The sequence below is a fragment of the Globicephala melas genome, chromosome 6, assembly GCF_963455315.2.
Source record: "Globicephala melas chromosome 6, mGloMel1.2, whole genome shotgun sequence".
Taxonomy (NCBI): domain Eukaryota; kingdom Metazoa; phylum Chordata; class Mammalia; order Artiodactyla; family Delphinidae; genus Globicephala; species Globicephala melas.
In genome coordinates, this window is record NC_083319.1 from 1,054,535 (window position 1) to 1,066,715 (window position 12,181).

Sequence of the window (12,181 nt, forward strand, 5' to 3'; positions counted from 1 at the left end):
AGAGCCCGTGCTCTGCAACAAGAGAAGCCACGGCAATGAGAAGCCCGCGCACCGCAACAAAGAGTAGCCGCCCCCCTCCACCCCGCTCACCGCAACTAGAGAAAGCCCGTGCGCAGCAACGAAGACCCAATGCAACCAAAAGTAAATAAATAAATTTATTTAAAAAAAAAACACAACAGTTTGCCTCAAATAGGGAGTGCCTAGCAGAGACCTGGACACGCAGTGACAGGGTGACAAAGGATGGCTGTCCTCTTGTCACCTTGAGCATCTATCCCCCTTGCTAACCAAAAGTGTTAGGCCCTCAGGCTGAGGTCCAGCCCAACTCGCTGCACATGTGAGCCCTGGATTCCATGGGGTCCCTCATCTCTTGCAGTGCAAGATGCCCATACAGTGCCTGCAGCAGTCACTGCCTGCCCTGCACCCTCCGTGGGCTCCCCATTGCCAAGCATGCAAGCCCCCGGACCCAGCATGCAGCCCTCTGCAGCTTTTCCATCCCTCCAGCTCACCTCCTTCTGTCCCACCAGCTCGGGGTCTTCCCAAGCTTGGCCATACCAAACATCACACCCTCTCCCTTTTCATGTGCCTTGGCTTCTGAGGTTTGCTGTGCCATAAATTCCCTTCCTGCTGCCCAGCAAACTCATCCTTGAAAGCCCCCTCCGGAAAACCCTCCCTCCTCAGCCCAGCTCGAGGGATTGCTGCAACCTTCCTGCTGGTCCCACTCCTGGCTTTGAGACCTAGGGATTGCTTGTGGTGCAGCTGAGAGGAGGGCTCCTGGTCCTCCCACGCGGGGCCAGACTCCCAAGGCCAGAGTGCCCCAGGTCTATCTCTGCTGCCCGCTGCCTGAGCTGGTCAGCCCAGGGCTCAGTGCCAACGGTCTGCAGTCCCACTGCTCTGATTCCCGAGGGTGCTGGGGCTTGACCCCCAGCTGGTTCAGCCCTGGAGGAGGTCACAGGTGCGCGACGCTCAGACTCACTTGTCCTTGGCTTCCCTGCGGAAAGGGATGATGCCAACACCATGGGAGCAGCTCTTGTGCAGTGACTGTTCGAAGGGGTTGAGCTTAGAGGAGACAGAGAAGGGGGCCTGGCCCAGGGCTTGGGTGACACAGGGAGGACCCCTGGGGAAATTGGTGCAGAGACAGGAGCCACCACAAGCGGCAGGTGAGGCCCCTGCAGGGAGGCAGCCTTGGGGCCGACCCCTGGGTAGGAGGGCGGGTCCATGGTGACGAGGAGTCCAGTGGCCAGGCTGCTGCTGTGGGCAGGGGCCGGGCCGCACAGTGAAGCCTGGGGAGTCTATCGGCTACAGCTTGGCCTGCACGGCCCCGTGTGAGTTCACAGGGTCTTTGGGCAGGTGCGGGAAGAAGGGGGGCCGGGCCCTAACGACCTGGTCCTCTGGGCCCTACCTGGTGGCCGGGCAGTCTGACCTTACCTCAAGACTGCCCCCCGCCTCCACTGCAACGGTCAGTTCCTCGGCTCGGCAAGCAGCCTGATCCTTGGGTAGACTGGCAGCCGGACCCTCTCCGGGATGGCACGGCTAGATGGGGGTGTCCCACACTGCCCACAGGGCTCCCTCCCACCCTGTCCCAGGCCACCCCACCCTAGAGGAGACACTCTGAAGGGGAAGGGAAGGGGGATCCCTGGCCAGAGAAAGCCGGACATGACAGGTTAGCTGCAGGCCACATCTGCAGCACAGCTCACCAGGCAAGACCACCAAGCACAGCACAGAATTCGGAAGAAGCAACAGCATCTCTATATAACAAGGGGGGTGGGCAGGTGGGGCTCCGGGCTAGGGCTCCAGGCTGGGCTCCAGGCTGGGTCCACAGGTCAGAGGGGTCGGCCGGCCCGGAGGGTGGATCACGGGTGCCCAGAGGGTCAGAAGGCCAGGCTGGGGGCACTGAGTTCCAGAGGGAGGCCCGGGAAGGCCCCCAGGCCCGGAAGGCCAGGGTTTCATGTGCTAACTGGGTGGGCCAGCTGCACCCACTGGGCTCGAGAGCGCGCAGAAGGGGCCAGTGTCGTGGCACTTGGGTCTATGCAAGCCTTGGATGACCACCCCCATGTGCGGAGGGGAAGTGCGAGTTGTAGCAGTCCTCCACGCCATAGGCAGCCGGGCCCAGGGTGCAGGCTGCAGAGGGAAGGTGGGTGCAGTTACCGTGCCCGGCCCCTCTGACCGGTGCCCACCTCCCCCCCCGCCCCCGCCCACCTCCTTACAGGAGCCCACCCAGGAGACTAGCAGGGGCGAGCAGCTCATGCAGAAAGCGGGCGGGCAGGGGCCCGGCAGGCGGCACCCGGGAAGGATGTTGTAGGCGATGGAGCTAACCCCGTCGGCAGAGGGACCTGCAAGGAGGGGCTGGGCCCGCAGCCCTGCACCCCAGGCCTGCAGCATCCCCAAGTGGGCTCGGGCCTCGGGGGGGGAGCTGGAGTAAGGCGACCCCCGAAGCTGAAGGCCGGGCAGGCGGGCGGGCTGGGCGGCTGGTAGTCGGCGGGCGAGGGCCACTGCAGGTCAAAGTCGCCGCAGGCTCCTCCCTCGGGGGACCCGCCCCCGCCCCCACCCCAGGACCCGCCGGGCAAACCTGCTCCCAGTTGAAGTCGTTCTGGGTGACAGGGCTTTCCCTCGGGAACCACACGGTCTGCCACGCCCTGCAGCCGCCACCCTCTGCGGTGGGGGCAGCGTCATGGGGGCGCTGGTGGCCGGGGTCCCACTCCGGGGGTGAGGGCGGACAGTGGGGGCTTTCGGGGAGGGCGCACGTCACGGGTGGGGTGCATGCGAGCCGATGGTGAAGAGTGGGGCAGTGAGGAGCACTCTCGCGCCGAAGCATCTGGCACCCGGTACCTGGTGGGGCCCGGGACGCCCAGGTTGGTCACGACGGGAGGGCGTCGCTCCAGCCCTGGCGGGAAGCAAGCTCTGGGCCTGGGTCCTCCCGGCGGGCCTCCACCAACCGGCCTGCCTCCCCAGACCGGCCCAGGGCTGGGGGTCCAGAGCCCTCACTCACACAGTTCCCTCAGGTTGTGGGCGCAGGTGGGCGGGCTTCCTGGAGGGGCCCGTTAGCATCCTGAGGCCCGCCTGGAGCTCTTGCACCCCTGGGGGCCACCACGCCCCCAGCCAATAGCCACCCTACGCCAGCTGCCCGCCCCCCAGCCCGCCCAGCGCCCTGGGAAGTTACTGGGAAGTCACAAGTGGCTTCTGTTTTAGGGGGCCATGGGTCCAGTGTTCGCCTCCACTAATGTGAAAATTTGCCAGGAATTTCACCGCCTTTTGGTCAAAATTCATTGTCAGGGTCTCTGGCTCCCTCCCCCAGGGACATCTCGGGGCTCTGTGACCTCGCTGGCTGGTCATGCCCCCCACCCCCACCCCGTTGCCGGGAACTCCCTGGGGAAGCAGCCCTGGAGGTGCCCTTCCCCTGACCTGCCAGGTGGGTTGCCCTGGGATCAGCCATGGCCAGGAGGCCCTCAGCCGCCCCACGCCCGTGACTCCTGGCTCGGCCACCTTTCCTCCCTCCCCCACTTTCTTGCCCCAACCCTTCCGCTCTCCTGGACTTTGGGGTCTCTTGGGGGGCTGGGGTCCACTCTAGTAGGGCTTTGGGGAGGACTGAGGCCCTGGCAGAGGGTGGAGAAGGGGGCAGGGGCCAGGGGGCACCTAGCTGTGCAGGGCCAGCTGAAGGAGGCGTTGGGGTAGGGTGTACGGTCCAGGGAGACTCCCTAGCGCAGGAGGAGCCCCTGCGGAAAACGCGGCCCTCGGAAAAGTGGAACACAGTGGTTGGCTCTGAGTGGACCGCGCCCGCCCCAGAGGCGGGCCCGGCGGCCCAGGTGGGGCTGAGGTGGGGAGGCCTGTCTTCTTGGGGGCACAGAGGCTGGAGGGTGTCACAGACAGCTGGGGCTGCTGAGGCTGAAACGCAAAGGAATGACAATGACGAGGCCGACTGAGCGAGAGTCCATCTGCACACCGGGCCCTGCGGCGCGCTCCAGAGCTAACCAGCCAACCAGCTCAGCCCTGGCCTTGGCCTCATCCAGGCGGGGCCCGGCCAAGAATGTCTCCTCCTCCGCACCCCCGTCTCTTCCTCTCCAGAGCCCTCCCATCTGACGCTGACCCTGCCTGGCCTCAGGAGGTGCTCCAGATGGACAGGCAGACAGATAAAGACTTCCTTGAGGAAACATACCTTTGATCAGGGCGGGGGGCTCCCAGTCTGTGCTCCAGGGCCCTTCCCGTGGTGCATGGTGTTCTCTGAGGGCATAATCACCCACAGATGCAGGTATAGCTTGTCAGAGCCCTTGTCACTGGGCGTGAGCCGCTGGGAGTTCTCCCTATAACAAATACTGCCATCCGCCATGGTGGATGACGTGCACGCCTGTCTTCAGCTAAACATGGATCATTTCCTCAGGATAGACGCACCGAGTGGAAGCGGTGGGTCAAAGCCTGTGCAGCCTTTGTGCTCCCAAATTAGAGGCGGTCCTCATGCTGGCAAAGGAGCGTCAGAAAGTGCAGCATCAGCGTATCATCAGCATTCGTTTGACAGAGGCTCTGCCCTCGTTGACTGTAGGCACGTTTCACATGTATTTTTCTTGTGGGGTGTTAATTTTTCACAGGTTTGTTTTGTAAGGTTGTTTCCACTGATATCACGTCTGCACATAACACTCGCTGCAAACTTTTTCCCCAGTTGCTCATCTGCCTTTTAGTATTGTTTATACTGTTTTTTGACACGTATTTGAACCCGCTAATCGTTGCCTTTATGATATTTTTCTTCGTTTCTATGGTTAGAAAGTCCTCCCTACACACACACACACACACACACACACACACACACACACACACACACAGATCAGGATTTCTCTAAAATGGAAAATAGTGCCCAGCTCCAGGGGAAAGACCCTCCAGGACAGAGTCCCAGCAGCTCCCCGGCTCGGGAACTTTGTGGCAATGCCTCCAAAGCGTCCAGGGCCTTGCATCTGAGGAGGGGGCTTGGGGTGGGGCTCCCTTAGCCTCACCCTGGGAGGCTGCCCTTCAGTTGGGTACTGGCCCCCTGCGGGTAGCGAGCGTTCAAATCCAACCCTGCCTCTCACTACCTAGCAGGACCGACTGGGCTGCAATTACAGTCCCCGTTTCCCAAGCTCTAGGTCTGTCCTCAGTGAGACGCCTCCCCGGGCCTCCCGTAAAACGGGAGTGCTCACAGGGTATGGGAAGGGGCCCGGCCCAGGTGCTGCCCAACAATGCTGGGCCTCTTCACAATGGTTGCCAGGCAACAAGGACTCCTCTCTGGAAGGAGCCAGGTGCAGGCACGAGAGGGGCTGAAGGCAGCCCAGGCAGAGCTGAGGCGCGATGACAGCTACTCAGAAGCACAACCTCTTCCCGCCGGAACCTCACTACATCCCTGGGTAAGCGCCGGAGCCCTGCGGGGAGGCTGGGGTCCCCGAGGATGGGGGAGCAAGGCCGGGGCCTAAGGGCTGAAGGTTGCTCAGCTGTGAGGGGGGCCCCAGAGCTGGGTCTCCAGGAAGCTGAGGCCAGAGGGTGAGGCCCTTGAGCAGGAACCTGGGGACCCGGAAGGCCAGGGAAATGGGGGTGAGGCCGAGGGCTGGAGGGGCCAGGAGGGAGGGCTGGGGTGGGCTCGAGAGGGCCCGGCCGACCTGCCCTGCTGGAGCAGCCGTCTCAGGTGGCCAGCACGTCTGTCGAGAGCAGAAACTGGGGACAGCGCGACAGCTGGGGAGGCTGGCTTCTCCTTCCATAGTGCACTCCGCGCTTTAAAGAGGAGATGAACTGGGGATTCCCTGGCGGTCCAGTGGTTAGGACTCTGCACTTCCACCGCAGGGGGCACGGGTTCGATTCCTGGTTGGGGAACTAAGTTCCTGCATGCCGCGCGGCCAAAAAAAATAAATAAAAACATAAAGAGAAGAGGAGCATGTGGAGTAAAGTGATGGACACCGATGCCAGGCCACCTTGCTGGGTGTCCCGCATGCCAACAACAGAAACGAGGGACTTCCCTGGCCGTCCAGCGTTTAAGACTCTGAGCTTCCACTGCAAGGGCCACGGGTGGGATCCTGGTCAGGGAACTAAGATCCAGCGTGCTGTGCGGCACAACCTAATAAATAAGAATAGAAACAGGCCTCCAGAGTGTGTGTGCACACCAACACACACTCAGACCACATACAAGGAAAAGGCTGGGAAGAACCCGACCCAACTCTGGTGACACTGCAGAGGCTCTCACCTTCAGCCCCAGCCGCGCGCAGCTGACTGACAAACTTGCATTCTCTTGAGCAGATCTTAAGAGGAAAGCAACGCACCCCCCTTGGACGTTACAGAGGCCCCGGGCAGCAGTGGACGCCCTCAGGGCTTAGCCATGGCGCCCACACCACTTCCCCACGGGCCTCAATGACGCTCAGCTCAAGTGCCACCTCCCGCCAGCCTCCCGGGTGGCCGCCATCTGGGCCCAATGCCCACCATACCTTCCTGGCGGGACCGACTCGTGTACAATGGGCTGCCCTGTGTCTCAGACCACCCCTGCAATGCTTTCGGGGGGGCAGAGCTCCCCGTTGCCTCATCTTTAAGACCCTTGTTGTTGGAAGATGGCTGGGTGGATGGGACCCCGATGGTGGTGATGACAGAGCTCCCCTCCCGTGGGCCAGCCCTGTTCTCAGTGCTTGGCCTGTGCTGCCCATTCAAGCCCCAAGAGCCCCGGACAGCAGGTGCTGCCGTGACCCCATTCTGTAGGCGGGTCGCGGATCTTGCCTGTGGCCAGTCGGCTGGGTCCACACCGGCTCCTCTCTCCTCCACAGCTATGCCGGCTTCTACCCGCAGCTGCGCTACCAGGTGGGGAACACCTATGGGCGCACCACGGCGCAGCTGCTCGCGGACGCCAGCGTGCCGAAGAGCCCGTGCTCCGTGCTGTCCCCCATAGCCAAGCCCAAGTCCATCGAGGACTTCAGCAAGTCCCAGCCACCTTTTACGCCCTGCCGTGAACTGACAGAACCCTACGTCTGCCAGTACACCAGTTAAGCCGCTGCCCGCCCACCGGCCCTGCAGCCCCGGGGACGCCCCCATGCCCGCTGTGGCTCAAGGCTGCCCTGTCCATACAGGTCTGAAGCCCTACAAGAACTGTGAGATCCTGGGCCGGTTCCCACCCCAGGAGGTGGATGCCCAGGGGCCGCCGGGAGGAGAGAATGTATCCAGGCAAGTCCCACTGCCTGCAGGCTTCGTGCCCTACCCCCTCTACCCTCCCTGCCCACCGGGCAGGAAGGGGGACTCCAGGGACCTTGGACACCCGGGCCTGCGGTTGGCATTAGGGGAAGAGGCCTGGATGAGCGCCACCTCTGCCCGTGAGGCCCCCACGCAGTACCAGGTAACTGAGAGACACGCTGGGAGCACTGGGATCAAGCCTCGCCACAGCCAGAGCCCGGTGGGGGCTGCGGCGCTGACTTGCCCCTCCCCATTCCAGCTGTGCCCCCGCATGAGGGAAGACTGCCTGGCCCCAGCCCACCAGCGGGAGACACTACGTGTGGGCTGCTTCCACAGGCCGCCCCAGATGGACCACCCCGACCTGATCCAGCGCAAGGCCATCTCAGGTGGGTGCCTGGGGCCTGGGCACGACACGCACCCGCAAGGCTCCAAGGGCCCAGGCAGGACCTGGGGAGAGCAAGTGAGGCTGCCCAAGGGCCCTCCCCGAGACTGGGAGCTCCTGCTGACCCATTCCTGTCTGTTTAGGGGGAGAGAGGAGCCCAGACAGACTTCCCTAACCCCCCGGGAGCAGGTGCGAATGCCCGGGCGGGGGAAGATGGGCATGATTGGGAACGGGGCCCTGGCTCCTCCTTCCCCAGGTTATGCTGGCTTTGTCCCTCGCTTTGCCTGGGTGATAGGGATGAATTTTCGCGATGGGGTCGCACAGGCCACAGATGAGTTTGACAAGAGCCAGGTATGTGGACACCATCCCTGGGCGAGCACAGAGGTCTCCACGCTCTGGCTTCCCTGGAGGGAGGGGGCTCTGCCTGGCCCAAAGAGGCTGCTCCCCTCCGCCCGCCCCTGCCCCCCAAACGTCTTTCTGACTAGGTCTTGGCTCTCTGCCTCGGAGTGTTGCAGACAGATGGGAAAAGACCCTGAGCCACTCATTCCCAGGAGAATGTCAGCCTTGCACCCACCGGGACATTCTGCTCACCGGTTACCAGTTGGGGGCGGCAGCACATGCCAACGCCTGCCTGTTTCCGCAGTTCCTGCTCAGAAATCCCTTCCGTGCCCCGGGCGAGAGGCTGCCCAGAACGCAGTGGCCTAACACCACCATCTACAGAAGCCAAGGTCTGATACCTTTCTACATGGGGTTCATACCAGGTGAGTGCAGTAGGCTCCCCGCCCCCATCCCAGACAAGGTCACGGTGACAGGTCACTGTGGGGAGGCGTCCGGGGCTGGGCTCCCTTACCCGTGCTGAACCTCAGGCAGAAGGCCAGCCGTGTGACCACACGATTCCCTTGGGGCAGGACTACCCAACGTCCCCTCTTCCCCAGTGTAGAAGGGTTTCACAGCCCTGACACTAAAAGTCAGACAGAGGCCAGCTGCCTGCAGACCATGCTGGCCTTCTAGAGGTTTCCTGTGCACAGGCCAGACCTGCCTTCAGGGGGCAGGGGCCCAGGGCAGCCCCAAGCTCCCAGGAGTCGGCGTGTTCGCAGGCCGAGCCGACCCCTCCAGCAGCCACTCGCGTGCTCACCCTGCGCACGTGGCGAGCCCGCTCAGCTGCAGTGGTGCCCCTCGCAGCCATGCAGGACAACTACGCACTGACGTTTGGCAACAGCACCCGCAAGGCCTGTCAGAAGGAACTGGAGAGGCGCAGCCAGACACTATGAAAACGCTTTAATGGTGGTACCTGTACAGCATGTGATGTCGAGACAAGAAGAACAAATACACACACAGAAAGACAGGGCTATCAGAGAACAGGCTGAGTGAATAAAGAGTTCCCACGGCTCCCATGCCTCACCCGGTACCGCAGCCCTAGGCCACCTCCTCCTCGGCCTCTTCCTCAAACTCCCCCTCCTCCTCGGCCGTGGCATCCTGGTACTGCTGGTACTCGGACACCAGGTCGTTCATGTTGCTCTCGGCCTCGGTGAACTCCATCTCGTCCATGCCCTCGCCCGTGTACCAGTGCAGGAAGGCCTTGCGGCGGAACATGGCCGTGAACTGCTCTGAGATGCGCTTGAACAGCTCCTGGATGGCCGTGCTGTTGCCGATGAAGGTGGCAGACATTTTCAGCCCGCGGGGCGGGATGTCACAAACAGCTGTTTTCACGTTGTTGGGGATCCACTCGACGAAGTAGCTGCTGTTCTTGTTTTGGACGTTAAGCATCTGCTCGTCCACCTCCTTCATGGACATGCGGCCCCGGAACACGGCGGCCACGGTCAGGTAGCGGCCATGGCGGGGGTCACAGGCCGCCATCATGTTCTTGGCATCAAACATCTGCTGGGTGAGCTCGGGCACCGTCAGCGCGCGGTACTGCTGGCTGCCCCGGCTGGTCAGTGGGGCGAAGCCGGGCATGAAGAAGTGCAGACGGGGGAAGGGGACCATATTGACAGCCAGCTTTCGCAGGTCAGCATTGAGCTGGCCCGGGAAGCGCAGGCAGGTGGTGACCCCACTCATGGTGGCCGACACCAGGTGGTTGAGGTCACCGTAGGTGGGCGTGGTCAGCTTCAGGGTGCGGAAGCAGATGTCGTACAGCGCCTCGTTGTCGATGCAGTAGGTCTCATCCGTGTTCTCCACCAGCTGGTGCACGGACAGCGTGGCGTTGTAGGGCTCCACCACCGTGTCCGACACCTTGGGCGAGGGCACCACGCTGAAGGTGTTCATGATGCGGTCGGGGTACTCCTCGCGGATCTTGCTGATGAGAAGGGTGCCCATCCCGGACCCGGTGCCGCCCCCCAGCGAGTGGGTCAGCTGGAAGCCCTGCAGGCAGTCGCAGCTCTCCGCCTCCTTCCTCACAACATCCAGCACCGAGTCCACCAGCTCTGCACCTTCTGTGTAGTGCCCCTTAGCCCAGTTGTTCCCAGCACCACTCTGACCTGCAAAGGAGAGCAGCCAGTCGCTCTTCGGCCAGGCACGTGGTCACCACTGGTCACCCGTGCCAAAAGGCCAGATGACACGGCGTGAGGCCACACACAACCCCCCCACCGCAGGTACAGCAGGTGGACCCCCACACGGATAACGTAACGACGTACCCGATTAGAAATAAAGAGTTCAAGCTAAAGTAGTTGAACGACAAGCCAGCTGCTCCCACGGGCAGCCTCCGCCAATTCCCAAGGGCAGAGGAACCGCCACCGCCTCTGACTCAGCCTGCACGGCTGGCAGATTACATCTGCCTGCTCCTTCCGTGCGTGCGGACAGCTGGGCCTTCCCCCCAAAGCCGCTTTAGGAGCGGGGATTGAGTGACTCGAGAAGGAAGGAGAGTGTCCTTGAACCCCGCTTCTACGGGGAGTGCAAAGTGAATCAGGACCTCGGCTCTGCGCTCCTAAAACTGACGACCTTGGGCACCCCTTGACCTATAAGGCGCCCTGGCTATCAAGCCACCCCCCAGCCCGACCTGCAGCTCACCGAAGACGAAGTTGTCCGGCCTGAATATCTGCCCGAAGGGCCCCGAGCGCACGGAGTCCATGGTGCCCGGCTCCAGATCCACGAGCACGGCGCGGGGCACGTACTTGCCACCTGGGGGGCGGGAGGGCGTCAGCGACGGGAGGGCCGCGGGGCGGCAGGGGGGTGGGGAAAGGGCGCGGGGGTCTCACCCGTGGCCTCGTTGTAGTACACGTTGATCCGCTCCAGCTGCAGGTCGCTGTCCCCGTGGTAGGTGCCGGTAGGGTCGATGCCATGCTCATCGCTGATCACCTCCCAAAACTGCGGGAGACGCGAGCGGGCCGGGCTGGGGCTGAGTCACGCCTGAGGTGCCCGGAGCCGGCCCCGCCCCGGACGGCGCGGCCCTCCCCTCCCCCGCCGCCGCCGCCGCCGCCGGGCCGTCCCCAAGGGCCCTCGCTGCCGCCCCCGCCCCGACTCCGGTTCGGGCGCCGAGCGGGGCCGCAATGCGGGGCCGCCGCCGCCCGCCCGCTGCCGCCATTTTTCCCGCCGCCCGCTCGCCCCGCCCGGAAGACCTGCGCCGGCCCCGACGCCCCCGCTCACCTTTGCGCCGATTTGGTTGCCGCACTGGCCGGCCTGCAGGTGCACTATCTCCCTCATGGCGGCGGCGGCGGCGGCGGCGGCGGCGGCGGCGGCAGTGGTAGATAAGGAGCGAGAGCCGAAGAGCTGGCGCGCAGAGTGCTACAACTGACTCGCCGCCGGTGCTTATATAGCCGCCGCGCCCGCCCCCGCCAGCCTCGTATTGAGTTTCCAGAGCGAGGCTAGCAAGCGTCCTCATTTGATTGGCTGCAGCTCCGTCAATCTTTCCGCCTAACGCCCGCCTTCCCAACGCCTTTGGCCCTTTATTGGTCCGCCGCGGCCTCTGCTCTCCCTATCAAAATACCCCCCTTCGCTCTGCGGTGCTCTGTCCATTGGGTGTTTCAAATGATTGATTTGTTCTTTCATTGGTTGGCTCCGGAGAGCACGCCGACAGGCCGGCGCTATTGGCTACGCTGGGCCAGCGTCCTGGTAACCGCCGCAGTGCCGCGGGGACCCACGCGGGCGGGGGCGCGGGCTCGGGAGGGGCCAAGCGGGGAGGGCAGGGGAGGGCCGGCCCGAGGCCCGGGGAAGGTAGGCGGGGCGCGCCCCGTGGGCGAGCGCTTAAGCCCGGGCCCGCCTTGCGCCCTGTGGAGGGCGGCCGAGCGCGGGTTGCTGGGTCTCCGAGCCGAGGAGGGGCGCGGAGCCGTTCATAGCAGAGACATACGGGGCTCAGGAGCCAAGGGGCGGCGGGGCGGGTGTGTCGGTGGAGTCGGGCCCTCCCCCCAGAGCGGCGGAGACCTTGTGGCTCCCTGCTCCTCTCCTTGGTCCGCACCCGTCGCGGGCAGGTGGGGGAGCACGTGGGCCCGCTGCGCCGGGCCCGTGGAGAGGGGGCAGAGGAGGGGAGAAGTGGGCCCGGTGGGGCGGGGAGGGGAGAGGAGGGCAGGGCAGGGCGGGAAGGGGCCCTGCCTAGCAGCGGCTTGTTGTGGAGACCGCGCTGGCCCTGCGCCCGTTGCCTTGAGACTTTGGCCCCAGGAGAGAACAGAACTGCGTGGAGGCGAGGGCAGCGCCCAGGCCTCTGGGCAA

General features: G+C 63.9%; 3 protein-coding genes across 3 annotated transcripts; 1 reads left to right on the plus strand and 2 right to left on the minus strand.

Moving 5' to 3' along the window:
• Positions 1-2,023: 2,023 nt before the first annotated feature.
• Positions 2,024-3,264, minus strand: STPG3 (sperm-tail PG-rich repeat containing 3). The gene is made up of 6 exons (XM_060300473.1): positions 3,158-3,264; positions 2,742-2,937; positions 2,567-2,647; positions 2,247-2,489; positions 2,175-2,199; positions 2,024-2,118 (listed from the first exon to the last, which is right to left on the minus strand). Exons 1-6 carry the CDS (start codon positions 3,262-3,264, stop codon positions 2,024-2,026), a joined length of 747 nt encoding a protein of 248 aa, XP_060156456.1.
• Positions 3,265-5,307: 2,043 nt separating this feature from the next.
• CIMIP2A (ciliary microtubule inner protein 2A) lies at positions 5,308-10,010 on the plus strand. Its single transcript, XM_030838188.3, has 7 exons — positions 5,308-5,363; positions 6,759-6,973; positions 7,059-7,321; positions 7,418-7,544; positions 7,797-7,891; positions 8,184-8,301; positions 8,723-10,010. The coding sequence occupies exons 1-7, from the start codon at positions 5,308-5,310 to the stop codon at positions 8,809-8,811; spliced, it is 963 nt and encodes a 320-aa protein (XP_030694048.1). The 3' UTR covers positions 8,812-10,010.
• Positions 8,804-11,269, minus strand: TUBB4B (tubulin beta 4B class IVb). The gene is made up of 4 exons (XM_030838187.2): positions 11,123-11,269; positions 10,735-10,843; positions 10,547-10,657; positions 8,804-10,017 (listed from the first exon to the last, which is right to left on the minus strand). Exons 1-4 carry the CDS (start codon positions 11,177-11,179, stop codon positions 8,957-8,959), a joined length of 1,338 nt encoding a protein of 445 aa, XP_030694047.1. The 5' UTR covers positions 11,180-11,269; the 3' UTR covers positions 8,804-8,956.
• Positions 11,270-12,181: the final 912 nt, after the last annotated feature.